The 19724-nt window shown below is 38.8% G+C and overlaps 1 protein-coding gene across 2 annotated transcripts in view; it reads right to left on the minus strand.

The window, feature by feature from the left end:
* The window catches only part of LOC126259317 (band 3 anion transport protein), a 782039-nt gene that overhangs the window by 236378 nt on the left and 525937 nt on the right, over positions 1-19724 (minus strand). For both annotated transcript variants that reach the window (XM_049955995.1, XM_049955996.1), the window contains exon 3: positions 17618-17786. In XM_049955995.1, coding sequence (XP_049811952.1) covers positions 17618-17786 — 169 coding nt within the window. The remainder of the gene's footprint in view (positions 1-17617; positions 17787-19724) is intronic.

A 19724-nucleotide genomic window follows, 5' to 3' on the forward strand; every position in this document is an offset into this window, starting at 1 on the left:
AAAAGGTATATGCCTATGTCCCCTCCACAACCCTAACTGAAATGGTTCTCATATGTATGGTTTAAGTAAAAAAAAAGACCTTACACATATTTTAATTTAAGAATAATAATAAACCGGTCACAACACTTGATCCTTATAGCTCCTATTAAACTTTATTACTGGTTAAACTTTTTATGACTCCTGTTAAGTGAGTAAAATGCATTAACTAATAGTGGACAGCTTTCTGGGCCAAAGTAAGTGACCTTAAATCTTTGTGAAGATTATTCATATTTCCTGTTATTAATTCCACAAACTGAGCTGTTGGTTTGTAAAAGACATATATTATTCATGACAAATTTGATTAAAGAGCAAATATATTGGGAAATAGTAGTTAGTATCTTCAGTTCCTTGAAGAGGCCTCTGGGGAATGATCTTGAATTTATACCACAAATAATTTGTATGACACACTTTTGGACTTGGGAAACTTTACCTTTGTTTAATAAGTTACCCCAACAAATGATACTGTGACACTATGGAATAAAAGGAAGTGGAGTATGCAAGCTTTTTCATTTTTATATTATCTATGTTAATCAATATCTGCCTCACAAACAAAGATTAGTTTATGGGCCTCAGCAGTTTTGTGGCACGCTCCGCCCAACTGAATTTACTGTCAAGTTGTAATCCCAAGAAATTAACACTTTCAGCTTCTTCTATCTGCATATTGTCATACTTCAGATGTCATATAATGGAGGCAGGAGGAACAAGACTTCTGCTCAGGTGAATACAGGGTTATAAACACAAAATCATATAGGGGTAATGCAGGGGTAGGTTTAATAATGAATAAAAAATAAGAGCACGGATAAGCTACTACAAACAGCATAGTGAATGCTTTATTGTAGCCAAGAAAGACTCAAAGCTCACGTTTACCAAAGCAGTACAAGTTTATATGCCAACTAGCTCTGCAAATGATGAAGAGGTTGAAGAAATGTATGCTGTGATAAAAGAAATTATTCAGACAGTTACGGGAGATGGAAATTTAATAGTCATGGGAGACTGAAATTCGATAGAAGGGAAAGGAAGGGGAGGAAAAGTAGAAGGTGAATATGGACTGGTGTAAGGAATGAAAGAGGAAGCCATTGGTAGAATTTTGCACAGAGCATAACCTAATCATAGCTAACACTTGGTTTAAGAATCATATATGTGGAAGAGGCCTGGAACACTGAAAGATTTCAGATAGATTATATAATGGTAAGATAGAGATTTACGAACCAAGTTTTCAACTGTAAGACATTTACATTTCTGACCACAATTTATTGGTTATGAACTGTAGACTGAAACTGAGGAAACTGCAAGAAGGTAGGAATTTAAGAAGACGGGACCTGGATAAACTGAAAGGGACATGGATAAACTGAAAGAACCAGAGGCTGTAGAGTTTCGGTCAGAGCATTAGGAAACGACTGACAAATACAGGGAAAAGAAATATAGTAGAACAAGAATGGGCAGCTTTGAGAGATGAAATAGAGGAGGCAGCAGAGGATCAAGCAGGCAAAAAGATAAGGGTTAGTATAAACCCTTAATGAAATGAGAAAATATAAAAATGCAGTAAATGAAGCAGGTGAAAAGGAATACAAAGGTCTCAAAAATGAGATCGACAGAAAGTGCAAAATGGCTAAGCAAGGATGGCTAGAGGACTAATGTAAGAAGGTAGAGGCCTATAACAGTAGGGGTAAGATAGATACTGCCTACAGGAAAATTAAAGAGACCTTGGGAGAAAAGAGAACCACCTGTATGAATACCAAGAGCTCAAATGGAAAACCAGTTCCAAATAAACACGGGAAAGCAGAGAGGTAGAAGGAGTATATAAAGGGTCTATTCAAGGGTGATGTACTTGAGGACAATATTATGGAAATGGAAGAGGACATAAATGAAGATGAGGTGGGAGACGTGATACTGCGTGAAGAATTTGACAAAGCACTCAAAGACCTAAGTCAAAAAAAGGCTCCAGGAGTAGACGACATTCCATTAGAGCTACTGATAACCTTGGGGAGTCAGCCATAACAAAACTCTATCATCTGGTGGGAAAGATGTGTGAGACAGGCAAAATACCCACATACTTCAAGAAGAATATAATAATTCAAATCCCAAAGAAATCAGGTGTTGACAGATGTGATAATTACTGAACTATCAGTTAATAAGTCAAGGCTGCAAAATACTAACACAAATTCTTTACAGATGAATGGAAAAACTGGTAGAAGTCGGCATTGGGGAAGGTAAGTTTGGATTCTGTAGAACTGTTGGAACACACAAGGCAATACTGGCTATATGACTTATCTTAGAAGACGGATTAAGGAAAGGCAAAACAACATTTCTAGCATTTGAAGACTTGGAAAAAGCTTTTGACAAAGCTGACAGGAATACCCTCTTTCAGATTCTGAAGGTGGAAGGGGTAAAATACAGGGATCAAAAGGCTATTTACAATTTGTACAGAAACCAGATGGCAGTTATAAGAGTAGAGGGGCATGAAATGGATGCAGTGGTTGAGAAGGGAGTGAGTCAGGTTTGTAGCATATCCCCAATGTTATTCAGTCTGTGTATTGAGCAAGCAGTAAATGAAACAAAAGAAAAATTAGGAGTAGGAATTAAAATCCATGGAGAAGAAATAAAAACTTTGAGGTTTGTTGATGACATCGTAATTCAGGCAGAGACAGTAAAGGACTTGGATAGTGTCTTGAAAGAAGGATATACGATGAACATAAACAATTACAAAATGAGGATAATGGAATATAGTCAAATTAAATCAGGTGATGCTGAGGGACTTAGACTAGGAAATGAGATGCTGAAAGCAGTAGGTGAGTTTTGCTATTTGGTCATCAAAATGACTGATGATGGCTGAAGTAGAGAGGATATAAAGTGTAGTCTGGCTATGGCAAGGAATGTGTTTCTGAAGAAGAGACATTTGTTAACATCAAGTGTAGATTTAAGTGTCAGGAAGTCTTTTCTGAAAGTATTTGTATGGAGTAGCCATGCATGGAAGTGAAACACGAGACGATAAATTGTTTCGACAATAGGAGAATCAAAGCTTTCAAAATGTGGTGCTACAGAAGAATGCGCAAGGTTAAGTGGATAGATCACATAACTAATGAGGAGGTACTGAATAGAACTAGGGAGACAAGGAAATTGTGGCATTACCTGACAAAAAGAAGAGAGCAGATGGTAGGACACGTTCTGAGGCATCAAGGGATTACCAATTTAGTATTGGAGGGAATCGTGGAGGGTAAAAATCATAGAGGGAGACCAAGAGACGAATACACTAAGTAGATTCAGAAGGATGTAGGGTGCAGTAGTTACTCTGAGATGAAGAAGCTTGCACAGGATAGAGTAGCATGGAGAGCTGCATCAAACCAGTCTCTGGACTGAAGACCACCACCACTAGCAGCACCACCACCACCACAGCACTATGGGACGTAACATCTATGGTCATCAGTCACTTAATTCATTACTCTTTCCTTCTGATACCCTCTGTTTCCTCTCAAAGAGATAGAAAATGAACTATTTTGCAGTATTTTGTTACACTAATACTTTATCGGAATCCTTTAGAAGTCCACATTGCAACTCTGACAATATATTTTTTGTAGTCAGATAGTTAAGAATCCATATAGGTCATTCCATGTGGAATCAACCAATAAAATAAATTTGCACCTTGATGATTTAGAATTTTGTAATTTTTTGTCATTTTAGTCTACCTAACAAAATGAGATAAAATTCAGAATTAAAGATTTTTTTGGGACATTTCATTTTCAGTTATTAATTTTTAAAGTTTCTCAACTTGTGTGATTTTCACAATGTTTTGAAAGCTTAAAATGGCCATAACTCAAAAATGTTTGACAAACAGACCTGAAATTTATGCAGTTTTATTCAGTTTGTTATAGGCTTTAAAAATATATGCTACTTGACCAAGTTCATTAAAATGCTATATTTTTCCAAATCAAAACTTTTCTAAATTTTGGAAATTTCAAAATCAGAAACTTTTGGTTTGAAATAAAAAAAAAGTATGTTAGTTGTACCATACACTATTTGTTGACATCTGTCCCAAATTTTATGATATGTGTGTGTGTGTGTGTGTGTGTGTGTGTGTGTGTGTGTGTGTGTGTACTGCTGTTCTTCCTACAAATATGAACTAGGACCCGGTTGTTGCACTCACATGTAATTTATTTAGCACATGGGCTAAGGGGATAAAGTGTCAGAAACATGCAGGTGCCATGACGTAAAATGCATAATCACCTGATAGAACGTTGACAGACACATGTTGGAATACAGAGCCAACAAAGTGGAATATTGTATTTGTTGTATTCCAAAATATGCAGTACTATTTTTTATTGGGAAATTAAGCATTTTAAATCATGAAACTGGCTCATTTGTGCCACTTTGTCACCTGAGGATGTCTGTATAGAATGAAACCAGTGGCTTAATAAATGCACATAGAGCCAAAGTAGTTTTCTCAATATTCCTATTAATCAGTTGTGAAAGCACAACATGATCAAATATTACCTCCCTTTGACCTTTTTTTTTTTTTGGGTGGTGGAAAGCATATATGTCATCAGTCACTTTTTCTATGTGACAAATGATGAGCATGCAGCACAAAAAAGGAGCTCGGTTAAAATATCTGAATTGTGACTGACAATATACACTGATGGAAAAAACTGCTACGCCAAGGAGGAGTTGTGTAACATAAATGAAATTTGGTAGACATGTTACTAAAAGATGCTGTCCATCAAAATTTCACACCAGTTGATTAAGAGTGCCACAGGTAGCTCCACTATGAGGATGTAAATCAGGTTTGCTTTTATTACATGATGTAACGGTCATAAACATTAATTACCTTTGAGACGACATGATGAGTTGATGTTAGTCAAGAATGCCTTTAAGTTGACAAAGCCACCATTTGCTGGCAGTGTTGGGCATGAGAATGTATGGCTGCAAGAAGACCGGGCTCCAGACAACCACATGGCACTACCAAGAGGGAAGACCACTGTGGTCAGCATATGGCTCTGGCACACCGTACTGCATCTGCAGCAGCAATTTGGGTAGCATCTCGCACCAAAGTGACACAATGAACTGTACAAATTGGTTGCTTCAAGGACAGTTTTGAGCTAGCTACCCTGTAGCATGCAATCCACTGACCCCAAACCACCACCATTTACGACCTCAGAGGTGTCAAGCGAGAGCTCATTGGAGGGCAGGGCGCAGGTCCATTGTGTTTTCTGTTGAAAGCTGGTTCTACCTCAGTGATGGCCATGTGTTTGTTAGAAGGAGGTCAGATGAGCACCTGCAAACAATCTGTCTGTGGCCTAGACACGCTGGACCTACATATGGAATTGTGGTCTGGGACGCAATTTCCTATCATGCAGGAGTGCTCTCATAGTTATCCCACACACTCTTAACTGCAAATTTTGCATGTCATTCTGGTAATTTGACCTGTTGTGCTGCCATTCATGAAAGCATTCAATTGTGTGTTTTCCAACAGGATAATGCTTGCCCACATACCACTGTTCTAACCCTACACACTATGTTGCCTTCAGCCGCTCAATTCTCCAGTTGAGCACATATGGGACATCATTGGGTGACAAATACAATAGCATCTACAAATAGCATTAACTTTCCTTGTATTAATTGATCAAGTGTAACAGATACAGAACTCCAGCCCACAAACTGAAGTCCAGCATCTGTACAACATAATGCACGCACTTCTGCATGCCTGCATTCAGCACTAGTGGTTACACAAGTTATTAGTGTCCCAGCATTTCAAACTTGCAGTGGCTTACCTCATACTTCCTGTGATTATGCAATGTTAATCACTTAAGTATGTTACCTAGACAAACATATTCCGAAATTTCATTACTCTGCATTAATTATTTTTTGTGTTGTGATATTTTATCTGTCAGTGCGTTATATATAGTCAGATAGTTCAGAAGCCATGTTTGTACATTAATTTTTCTAAAAGTATGACGGTATTTTCTTGTCTTCCTTTTTATACAGAAACTTAACTTCAACACCTTTCAGCTGAATGAGAGATGTTTCAGTAATAAATGGCTAACTACACAAATAACATATCATGTCACTATACTCAGAAGAACAGTTTTTGATTAACTATGCTGATATTTTCTCATAACTTTTTTTTTTTGTACTTTAAAGTTTTAAGGTGGACATATCCATATTACTGAAGCTATTTGTAATGGCTCATCTGGGATATTTCATAGCGCATCTACTGAACCCGACAACCCCATCATTTTGATAACTGAGCTATTTCGATTCACGTCATTCTCCTGTATTCAAATTTCAGCAACTTTGGAAAGTTGCAGCTATGGCCTTGTTAGTAAAAATTTGATCCCATTATTAACAATATTCTCATATAAGATCCAAATAATACATTTAGTTTTTAATAAGCAATTGTTATATAACAATTATGTGTGGCAACATAGGCATTTATGCCACTATATTTGGATAAATGGCAGAATTGTTTGTAAATATTGAATCCTTTATTTTACGTATTGATTTTGGTCACATATAGACCTTGTAGGTCCATATCATAATAACACAACAATTTCCATGGGGTTTAACATGTACTGTGGTGATTACTTCCAACAGTTAACTTCACTTTTACTGCATATAATAATTTCGAATTACAGGTGACCCCAGCAGTTAACAATGAAACATGTTGTTGGGCTGAGAAAAAGACTCTTGTTTTGTGCCTTTGGAAAACATTGTTGGTATACCTGAATCAATCACACAGGAAGAATGTATTAATTTAATGAAAACAATATGAGGCATCTAATTTGTCACAGTGGAATCAAAACAGAGAAGCTATTAAAACCTGCACTTCAGAATTCCACAGATCTTAACTGTTAAACATGTATGTTTTACATTTAAACATTTGTCCACATAGAATAACTGTCATTTAAATTTGCTCACTTGAATATGCCTAAATCAACTTATATTAGTAATCAAAATATTTCTATTGAAATTATAACTTTTGGTTCTGTATTTTTATTATTTTAACAAAACATGAGACGTGTACTAAAGCTTAGCAGTCTACATAATGTGCTTTAAAAGAGTTTCGGAACAATGTTACAAATACTTTAATATATGTCTGTCAAAACTCATGCTGTTTTTAGTTTTTAATCCTATCATCAGGTGGCACAGGGAAGTCACTTTTGGTGGGTGTGGTGTCAGACTTACCTGTCAATGTGTTGTGTGTAATAGAACTGCTGGAGAGGAATGACATGTTAGATTTAGTGAGTTGTTTTGTTAAAAGGAGCATTGTACACATACATTATAGAGATGCGGAGAGTTGGTACCAGTTAATATGGACAATTTTGGTGCCAAAGAAGTGAAGTTGACTAGGACATTAGTAACAAATTTGGACAGTCCACAGGAGGATGATTGTTGCACAGAGGTTGTGAACCACGGGCAAACACAGGCTGCTGCTAAAACTAAATTACGAAAGAAAGCAGAGCATTTAAATTAAGTACAAAGAGTGTGAATGGAGAAGTTGTTGTTGGAGTTTGAAGACTTGTTTCTCCTCTGGCTCCACTGCCAGTGACCCACTTTACACAGCATTGAGTTCTGATGATAACTGAAGTACCAATGTATTAGAAATCTTATCAGGTACATCAATAATTACACTGATTATGGAGCAATTCATCAACCAACAATTAGATAATGGGATAGTAGAAGAGAGCTCTTATCCATTGTGGTTTCGATTAAGAAGTTTACGGACTGTTCTAAGAAGTAAAAGTTCTGTTGTGACTGCCATTATCTTAATAGTAAGACAGTGATGGATGCCTACCCTGTACCCAACATCACAAAAATGGCTCTGAGCACTATGGGACTCAACTGCTGAGGTCATTAGTCCCCTAGAACTTAGAACTAGTTAAACCTAACTAACCTAATGACATCACAAACATCCATGCCCGAGGCAGGATTCGAACCTGCGACCGTAGCGGTCTTGCGGTTCCAGACTGCAGCGCCTTTAACCGCACGGCCACTTCGGCCGGCCCCAACATCACAGAAACTACTGGTAACTTGGGTCAGAGCCAGTATTTCTCTACCATGGATTTAAGTAATGGGTGCCCCAGTGGGAGGTGGTTCCAAAGGACCAACTGAAAACAGCATTCTGGTTACCCTGCAGTCAGTAGCGAAGGATGCCTTTTGGCTGAAGTATGCTCAGACTGAAACATTTCACCAAGTGCCGGATGGAGTACTCAGGGGGTTGAGGCCTCACAATTATCTAGTCTACCTGGATGATACAACTGTGTTCTTGAAAACATGGAGGAACATAGGCAACGACTGAGGGAAGTACATAAGAGGTTGTGAGCTAGGCATCTGACATGAAGCAAGGAACACTATCATTTTGCTTCAGAACAAGTAGGTTACTTAGAGCATGTAATTAGCAAAGATGAGGTGAAAACGGATACAAGACTTGTATGAGTGGTATGAGATTACCCAGTTCCTCAGTCAAGTAAGGAGGTACAATCGTTTTTGGGATTCTCAAATTACTTACAAAACTTCTAAGGGGATTTATTAAACAATGGAAAAAAATCCAAGGTGATTTACTGACATAGCATGACACTCACACACCTGTTGAAGAAAGGGGTAAAATTTGTTTGGACAGATGATTGTCAGGCTGTGTTTGAAGGTTGAAGAAATTTTAACGTCAAGTAAAGGTTTAGTTTTTCCAGATTTTCAAAAGGAATTTATACTATCATGTCATGCATCTAACCACACTTTGAGTTGTTTCCTGAACCAAGAGGTCAATGTTGGGGAGCATCTTGCAGCTTAACCTGTCAGCACATAAACCAAGTATTCAAATGTTGAGCATGCCAAGTTTCTGAACATGCACAGCAGTGTTTAGCATATCAGATATCCTGAATGTGCATTTGAACATAGACCAATGAGAAGGAAGAACGTCACCTGCATCACTTAACACCATCTCTATTCAGAAGTCGTGAGACGCTGTATTGGCTTTCAGTTGAAGCCGATATGTATATGTGCTGTTTGTAAGCACAAAAAAATTGAGGATCTCTTGGAAACACATTGCTAATTATACAATTATCTGTAATAAAATGATGGGAATTATTGGAGGTTTCATATTATGAAATTATGCCACATTATGGTACATTGAGGATCCATCTGAAAACACATTGTTCTTGGTACAGTGTGTTCTATTTAATGTCAGTTAATAACATATCTATTAGTAAAGCTTTCAGGAGACGGTAAGGTGCAAAGTAAGGTCATAACTCACTCATGGCCAGTGTAGCGTAATGAGTAGGGAAGCAGATTTGTAGGGTTACAGTTGATGTTGTCAGTTCACATCTCACTGGATTGAAACTTTTTTATTAACCTTCATATTTGCTAATAAATTCTAATACTTCCTCATTAGTTTAATGGAAGTATATTCTATAATATTCACTCTTATGTGAATATGAGTGAGCTCTTTCTGAGGAGTGAATTTGTTTGATTGGCTTTATCTACAAGACTGCTTGCATTACTTGCAGTAAGATATTTTGCACTTTCTTGTTTCAAGTTTTTTATTTCACATCTGGTGAAGACTGTCACTGAATAGGAACTGTGAAGAATGAACAAAGAGTTTTACTAAAAAGGGAGAATGATGAAATAATTTTTATGTTACATGGAGAACTGTAAATTTGTATTGCACTATTTGATATGGAACATTTATAAGCTGATGTTCTTAGTGATTGGACACGTTGCTTTCCTTTCAGGTTTACAACATGTTCATGGATACTGAAGTTTTTATTTCCATATATTACAGACAGAACAACATGATTGACATATGGACAAGGGAGAAAATGTGTGGTTTACTACAGCTAATATAGGAATTTTACACCTGTTCATTTCATAAATAGTATGATCTGCAAGCCAGATATAGGGAACAACCACTACTGAAGCACACTGTGATAATGTATACCACATTGAGGCGGACATACAGTATGCATGAGGTGCATTGTTTCAGAGCATATAGCAGTACGTTGAACTTGGCATGCTGAACGTTGATGTTCAAAGGCACGGTCCATACACCAACTGCTTTATGCACCGCTTTATGCATTGAAACAACATAAAAGACCAGAGAAAAACTATTCTATTTTGGAAAAAGAGATGCTTAGCCTTATGTATGGAGTCACATATTGTCCGTGTTACTTGTATGGTAAGAAATTTAAATTAGTGATTGATTGTGCCACTCTGAAATGGTTACTGGGGTTCAAGGACCCATGCAGCAGATTAACAAAATGAGTGTTAAGATTCTGTGAATTCGTTTATGAAGTAGTGCATACAACAGGGAAGAAACACGGAAATGCAGAGGCTTTGTGCAGGAAGGTAATGGTAGTACAAGTAGTGATCATGGCCTTGCTATATGGCAAGCAGCACTGAATTCTGACAATGACTGCAAGCTATACAAGATGCTACCTCAGTTCAGAATGTGCGACAGTTTGTTACATAAGGTAATTAGGTTAGAGCCATGGATTGTGGTGTCAGGTAGGTTGAAGGAGGCAGTACTGAGGGAGATGCATGATCACATACTGTGTGGTCGTGTAGGGTGCATAGCAACAAATTAAATGGTGGCTGAAAGGTATTGGTGGAATGGAAGAAAAGGAAACATGGAACAGTATGTGAGAAATTCTGTGCAATGTGCACACCACATGGACTTTAATAATAAATGAATACTATTACAGAGACTACCAGAAATGTCAAAAAGTTGTTTGAATTGACTGCGGGTGAATGTGTTAGAATCACTTAATCCGGTAGGGAATCATCTTTTGTTAACAATAATGGGTCATTTTCGCAGTGTGTGGAGACAACTGCTACGTTGAACCAGCAAGCAGCTAAGGTCGCACAAGTAATGGTTGCCAGTTACATCCTTCAGTGTGGTGTGCTGGAGATGATGATTACAGATCAAGGGACAAATTTTATGATGAACCTAATACAAGTTTTATGTCACTTGTTATGTGTGAAGGAACTGAGAACTAGTCCACTTCACTCACACACAAATGTCAGAATGGAATCAGTGTACTGATTAGTCAGAAGGATGTTAAATTACTATGTACATGCTCATCATAATGAATGGGAACCAAATCTCTCATTTGTCATGGCAGCGTACAGTCTGAAGGTCGACACTAATATGGGATCATCACATGATGTGGTGTATGACAGGAAAACGCCACCACCATTTGGCTTGATTAAGGCAAGAAGAGACAAGGGCCATTAGTCGGTCCATAATTTTGCTAGAATAGTGAGAGAAGTATGGAAACAGGTGGAGAAAGCATTGGGAGAAGCATTGGGAGGCAGAAGGTAGAAGTGAAACACATGTGGAGTTTACCACATTATAGGGCAGGGCACTAGGTAATGTTATCTCACATATATATATATGCCAAAGGGTAAGACTAAGAAATTTATCATAAGGCACCCGGGACCTCACCAAGTGACTGAGACAACAAAACCAGTCAACATTAGACTGCAGCTGCCAATGAGGTTGATAACAGTGCATGCTGGACGCCTGTGGGTTCTGAGGCACTCCAGTCTCAGTCTCAGAAATGTTAGGGCCAAAGCCAGAGAAGGACATGAAGAGGAGGAAACAGAGGAGTGGACATGAAAAGTGGATGGATTGATGGATCCATGTACGAGTTGCCCTACACACTTAGGTTGAGGGAGGGAAAGAGGCTTTTGTTGTGTTTATTGATAACTATTTAGGATATTACGTGCAGGTTGCCAGATTGCAATACATTATGGGTAAGCAGTAAGTTTTGTGTTAGAGTAAGAATTCTTTTAATTTTCTTCATATGGAAGTGCTGGCTGGTGCCAGCAATTCTTTTTGAGAGGGGAGGGAGGATGATATTATGATAGTAATCTGTGTCCTCAGGTTGTTGTACACCAAGGGCAAGGATGGAAAGGAGCAGAGCAAAGTGAAAGGGAGGGGGGGGCTGCAGCAAGGGGGGGGGGGGGGGGTGCTGCAGCAGCTCAAGGGAGAACTTCTTACAACCAAACAAGATAATGTGATGGTCACTAGGCATCAACAGAAGCTAAGTTTAGTTTTTAATGTGTGGGAGGTTAGGAATGAAGGGAGGAGGCTAGAGGACATGTTTTCTGGGTTTCAACAGAGAACCAAGACCAACAGTGTGCTTGGAAAAGTTTCCAGGAAATGTGAGAAGTCTATTAAGTCTTACAAATGACAAAGGGAGCAGATGCAGCAAGCAGCACAAGTTGTGCCACGTTCACTACGTTGACGGAGGAGGGGTTGGATAAATGCTAGAAGAAGAATTTTGAAGACAGCATTCAGAACACAGATGCCCCTGACATCAGGAAGTTGAATGGGACTGTAGAGGTGGTGAAGAATTTGCAGAGGATACCAAGTTGGTGGTGGAGTGGAGTACCATGCAGATAGTAAGCTTGGAGAGCAAAGTGTTGATCAATATACATATGCCATGGAAACTAATGAGTGAGACGATGAAACATGAGAAAGCAACAAAGAATACTGTAAATCAAGATCTGGGAATCATGCAAGCATGGGTGGATTGTGTCAGATGCAAGAGTCACCATGAAAAGGCTGTTACAATTGCTATATACAACAATGTGGTTGTAGTGGCATGCTGCTACAAGCAGTAAAGGCTCATAGAGGCAAGGGAGTGGAGCTAAGAGGTAGTGGGTTGTGGTTCAGATGTTAATAATAATAATTAATGTTAACTTTTTGCTCTGTTGATCACCCTAAATTTGCTGCTGCATACCGAATACAAGATATTTAATAACGTCTTTGGATGTTAGTAATTACTAATACACCTGTAATTATGGACATCACTTTAGTTTTTTATTAACAACATCAATGATAATTAATAATAATAATGATTAAATGATTATGACTGATTGTGCTTTGTGTAGAGGGAAAAGGAGTGTTGATCCTACAATTACTCTCCGCAATTACGGCGACTAAAATGTCTGTGATTTTTATAGTTCATCACTCAAAGATATTATAGCACGGATTATGGACCATTACTATACAACAATACGGTCATTCAAACTTCATTCACTTTTACTTTCACAAACCTAAGTGTGCAGTTCTGTTCTTATATTCAATTTAACGTCCCTTTGTACAGTCCACAGATCGGATTATCAGTTAATCGGCATGTAACAGAATTTAATACTAATCGCTACTGTTTCTCATGCACACAAATTTTCAGATATTCTTAGTCCATGGCCTTACAGAAAAAGTCTGTCCTGTAAAAATTAACTATAGTCAATTTTCTTCCAGTTTAACAAAAGTGTCCTGATCCCTTCCATAGCATATCACATGGAAATGCCCTCTGTATCGCATGCCACAGCTACATAGACTTATTCAGAGTGCAGAAAACAAGACACGAGAGCTAACAATACTCAAACTTGGTTTATACAGTAGGATTTAGAAACAAAAGTAGCCACATTACACCCACTTTGATTTCCCTGAAGCACTACTTTGTTACAAGTATTATTCTGTTGAGAGATTATATATCAATAATTTTAATTACAACTTTTTCAATGCTATTAATTATTATCAATATTATCAGTCACCTCTCCCCTATATGAAAATAAGCCTGATAATATTGTTCTTAAGTAAAAGAGTAGTTATAAGAGGGTAAGTCAATTATAATCCGCAATTTAGTTATATTTTTGTTTATTTTGGTGGTATTGTGGTTTTACATTGATGACACATGCTTTGTTTATTTGTTGTTATATCTTTGCAATTTTCAAGCTGCTACGTTAGTTTCATTATCGCTGCTGTGTTGTTAATCATGGCTGCTCCACTGTCTATTTGCACAAAAAAAGAGCAACATTCAGTGATCCATTTTTTGCAGTCGGAAAGAGTATCAGGGGCCGAAACTCATCGAAGAATTTTGGTACAGTATGGGAACAGTGTTTTGTCACAATGGAGTGTCTGCGAATGGACGGAAGAATTCCAAAATGGTCACACAACTGTTACGCACGATGAAGGAGCCAGACGACCATTTGCCACCACAAATGAAGAAACCATTGAGCATTCATGTGAAATGATTCTCTTAGAAAGGCAAATAACAACTGACAAAGTGGCTCATTGTCTGCAAATTAGTCATGGTTCTGCCTGCAAAATCATCCACAACAGACCTGGGTTTCATAAAGTTTGTGCAAGATGAGTCCCAAAACAACTCACACAGTTGCATAAACAAACGCACTTGGACATCTGCAAAAAACATTTGGATTGCTATGGTAACAAAGGGGACAACTTCTTAGACAGGATCATTGCTGGTGATGAAACATGGATCCGTCATTACGAGATGGAGAATAAATGGCAGAGTATGGAATGGAAACATCCAAATTCGCTGTGCAAGAAAAAGTTCAAGATCCATCGTCCGCAGGAAAACTGATGCTTACAGTTTTTTGGGACCCACAAGGTTCAGTACTGGAACATTATGGGGAAAGGAGCACAACAATAAACAGTCTACATTACAGTGAGATGATTACTGCCAGGCTACAGCCTGCACTTCAAAGCAAACGATGAGGATTGCTGTCAAAAGGTGTTGTGTTGTTGCATGAAAATGCCCATCTGCATACTGGTGCCCACACTGCTGAAATGCTCCAAAAACTCAAATTTGAAGTATTGGATCATCCTCCATCCAATATTGCCCCTTCTGACTATCAGTTGTTTGGTGCACTCAAACAAGCATTAAGGGGCCATCGATTTGCCTCAGTCGAAGCAGTGAAAGAAGCAGTACATTCCTGGCCTGCACCTCAACTGAGAACCTTCTTTTATGAGGACATCAGGAAGCTTTTACAATGAAGAACCAAGTGTGTTTCAACAACTATATCGATAAATGATGTTCTTGTAAGTTTCCTATTTGATTACAATAAAATTTTATAACTACGTAGCAGATAATAATTGACTTACCCTTGTACATAACAGGTTCAACCTTCCATCTACCAGCCACGGTCGCAGTAACTACAAAATTGCATGCAACACATTCACAGTTGTACTAGCTAGATGAACCACTAGAGGCACTCCCAAAGCAGAATCTAACCTTCCCAAATAATACACTGAAACCATACCTAATCAATTCCTTGAACCAAGTAACAGCTACACAAGTTGGATGGATTTCAGTGGAGCAATTGATGCAGCAGTATAGAGAAGGGCAACAGAGAGTGACCATGACTGTGTTCACAATACCTAGCACTGCTGTGCACAGCCTTCACCTATCTTAAGAGGAGAGCTACCCTTCAACTGAATCCACTGGTCATGCAAATTCCAGTATACTGGATCTGTACAGCATGAAAATGAGTATATGCAGAATTCTGTAGCACTTATGAATATTGGTGACAGATGTACTCTTTCAAGTTGAAGAGGATATAAGCGCAAGGAACAAGCCCGGAGAATATGCAGAGACAATTACCAAGAGTACATGATTAGTGCAACGAAAAATTATAAGGCATGATGTGACGTGTGTTCCAAGGGAGTTAATGAACTATTTAGTGGCATGGCAATAAGTAATTTAGTTGCGTAAGAGAAAGTATTGTTAATAAACTTAGTGTATTAGATGCTGTCTCTAAACTTTGTGGGTTAAGCTGCCAGATATTTTTGTGGTGAAAACTTGTTCTGAAAACTTGGTGTGATATTCACTGGACTTAGTAATCTATGTTGCAGATTAGTCTCAAGTGATGACCTGGGTGGCCGAGTCTTCTGAGGGAGAAGGCTAGTGTAGGACCACTACTATTTTATGGGCAAGTTTGTGGGTATATGGTGATGAAGTATTGCAGCAACTGCTGGCATATGGTGAGCGTGGGGTGATGGTATTCTGATTAAAATAAGGGAGCCCGGCTTGGCTTTGTGAAACTTGCCATGGTTCTTGCAGTATAGGGAAAAAGATTTCTCAAATGGTTCAAATGGCTCTGAGCATTATGCGACTTAACTTTGCAGGTCATCAGTTGCCTAGAACTTAGAACTAATTAAACCTAACTAACCTAAGTACATCACACACATCCATGCCCGAGGCAGGATTCGAACCTGCAACCGTAGTGGTCGCTCGGTTCCAGACTGTAGAGCCTAGAACCGCATGGCCACTTCGGCTGGTCAAAGATTTCTCAAAGGACGGATTTCAGTAGTGTTGTTAAAAATGTGACTAGAAGTGCAGGAATATCATAACAGGTGTGGTGCTACCCCACATAAATAATTGTGATTTTGGTGCCAGATTCATTCACAGCCCAGCAGTTCTATCAGAATATGGGGACAATGTGGAGCCACCAGCAGCAATCATGAGTTCGGGTCTCTGTTGCAGTACTTGCCTCCTGCAATAAGCCCACCTTATAGATAGTGCCATGGTGTAACAGGGCCATCCCAGGCCCATTCCATCATCAAGTGGTACTCCTGTCCAGGGGGTAGGGGTTGGTATACTGGGTATGACAGCTGCTTTCTGCCATTATGGAGTGGACTCTTCCACACCACATGTCACTGGTAGAGGAGGCGCAATCATTCTCCACTCTCCTGGCTAATGCTGCAGGAATACTGTGAACAGTCACTAGACGTAGAACTTTCCACGGCAGAAAATTATGCTGCACCACAGATGTGAGAATTAAATCTCACTGTTTCCTAAATGCAGACACAGTATTTATGCATAAATTAAATAAGGTATTGGTGACAAATGCTTAGGTTGAAAGTGAACATTTAAGACACTGACCTGTCAGTGCCTGAATTCCTTGACAAACCTCAGTTGGCACTTTTACTAATTATTTCAACTGGTGCCCTTTTGATGGGGAGTGTTGTGGAATGGACCTAGTTAGTGTTTGCTTGGCCAGTATATATTCGGCAATGCCCACTCTGGTGGTTCATTATTTTCATGGCACTGTTACACTATACGATTGACTGCATCAATATTGTGCTTAAAAAGGGGTTTAGTGGATTCATACCAACTGCTGTCCCCATTTCAGTGTTGTGAATAATTGCAGCATCTATAAGCTGAGACAGTCATTAACAATTCTGGTTTCATAGGGCTAAAGCAATTACACATGTGGCAGTGCGGTCTCCAAATAATTACAGTTAAGCCAGTCACAAGAACTTGCATGTCTGAACAGAGTACATGAACAGAGCTTGAAGACCAGACCAGTAATCACATACACTCACACATTACGTTGGAAACTGCCTGAAAACACAGTCTCAAACCTATCTACCAAGTACACTGAGTTAAATTATTTTTAATGTACAACATGTATTATCTGGAAACATAAACGCATCAATTTGCCTCTGAAAAATCGTATACACATGAAGAATTTCATTAAAACATGCAAATTAACTATGTTTCATCATGAGTGAGTTATGTCACAGTCATGACTGGGCCCTGCATATCAGCCTGAGAAACTGTGTTTAATTCTTTATCCACAATAAGAAAATAAAGAACCTTATGTGTTGCTTGAAAATGAAGTATTCCCAGTTCCATAAATGTTGGTTGTATACAATACATCATTGTATGTTATTCCAAAGGAATCTGTTTTTGCAGGGGACAAAGTACTAAGAATGTCGTGGCTCCTTGGGCGTCAACAACTCAGTGAACATCTAGAAAGAAGTTATAGAACTCACAGGCATAGTCCCTCTCGCCATAGCTGCGTTTGCTGGCGGCGGTGCTGCTGGAGTCTGGAGAGGCAGCAAGGCGTGCCACATCAAAGCGATCTTCATCAGCCATCGCGAAGACCTTCTCCATCTCCTCATCCAGGTCGGCAACTGCTGCGTCCGCACCACGGCCATCGTGCTGCAACAAACGGACAACAGATCAGTCAGCTTACAAATGAATGCAATGTATCTCCCCACTGATCACCTCCGATTCTGTTCCAACTGCAGTATGTGTGCTAATTCACTTCTATTACCTGAAGAAAAAAGTGGCCTTCATGTTCTTTGTCAACGTAGAGAATTTTTTCTAGTATCCCATAAATCTTACTCCAAATTTCTCGTTAACTATGAGCATGCATCACACTGATGAGACATCAAAATACACAAACACTTAAACTGTCAAGTCGTATTGCTGTGACCAGTTGCTTGTATCAGAGTAACAGCCATTTACAGTGCATACAACAGCTAGAGACATTTGGATTAACATGTAGGAAATTTTAATGTGAGAGAAGTTGGCTTTTAAGTATTTACCAAGCTCTACCGACAACTTCTAGCTGTGTGCCGAAGTGTATATTACCTGGTGGAAAATACTTTCCTTCACTGGGAACATGGTCACCACGTACAGATGAACATCTCTTTGCAAGAAATAGGCTACTTGTCACACTGTCAGTCAATAACATCATTTATATAGATTAATGATACCCGTATTCAACAGTGCCACAAAAACAATCAATTTGACCAAACTGTTGTCAGTGTCATCCTGTGTCCATACAAGGACGGTTGAGATGCGTTTCTACTCCATTGTTTTTGTCGCCAGCCACGCCAACGTGCATTCGTATCATGAAGCAGAGAATATGATTCATTAAAGAAGACTACAGATTTTCAGTCAGCAAAGCTTTAGTTTTGATGCTGCCAAATAATTTATTTTCCATTAAAACACAGTCTTTAACATGAGTGCAGACATTGTCAATCTGCTTATGAGACTCATACGTAGCAGAGTTTGCGACTATTGCGGTGGACAGAAGTCAAGTGACACTCTGGGTTATTTCGAAGTCAAGCTGTTCCACTGAGCTACATCAGATGCCCTTGATGAACCAGTGTAATCGACTTCCGATGTCCGCTACATTTGAGGTTTCCCCTGTTCTTAGACGTTTTTTTTGATAATGGTACACACAAACTTTGCCAGTCATGTTGCAAGAAAGCCAGAGATCATTCCCAGTGGCACTTAATAAATTTCTCCCTTTTATCAAAGTGTCAGTGTGCAAAACTGATTGACAGCTAGACAGTTCCCTTGGATATGTGTATTGTTGTGCAGTTTCTTTGATGTACGTCATACCGTGCCTCTAGGATGTTAGATATTCATGACTGTACACCACCAAAATACGGTAAATAAAACTATTAGTCCTTCTGGTGTCGTCAGCTGGACCAAATGCGGCGAAGACTGCAGCGACACCTAGCGGCTAACACGTAAAAAGAAATTACATAAATTTAGAAGAGGTATTTAGTCATTTCCTCATCTTCCTTATACTAATGCCACACCTACCCTTCCTCGCACTCTTCTTCTGTTGAAGAACGGGAAGCACGCACAGACTCTCAGGTTATTATGACCAAAAACTGCTGTACCCTCTAGATGTTTACGATCAGATTTAGATTGTGGTAGCGACCGTGGCTTGTTCATTATAATAGTACCTAACAAAGACACGTGAGTTTTCGTTAACGTTTCACATAATGACACCGACGTCAACCAGTTGTCGACAATAATATTTACACTGAAGCCTACAATGGAAACAAGAAGCTTTAGGGCACCACTGATAGGAACAGACTGTGAATAACATGTACACCAAAATCATTACAGGCACTCGCAAAGAAAGTATGTGACTTAAACAAGCACATTTTTTATGTCGCATTTCGGCGTTTATGACTTCTTTTCCTGACGTGTAATAAAAATTGCAGTTTTAATCTCATAATTAAATGAACAAAAATCGTGAGATTTTTTATGTCGCATTTCGGCGTTTATGACTTCTTTTCCTGACGTGTAATAAAAATTGCAGTTTTAATCTCATAATTAAATGAACGAAAA

Source organism: Schistocerca nitens, chromosome 5, assembly GCF_023898315.1.
Source record: "Schistocerca nitens isolate TAMUIC-IGC-003100 chromosome 5, iqSchNite1.1, whole genome shotgun sequence".
NCBI lineage: Eukaryota > Metazoa > Arthropoda > Insecta > Orthoptera > Acrididae > Schistocerca > Schistocerca nitens.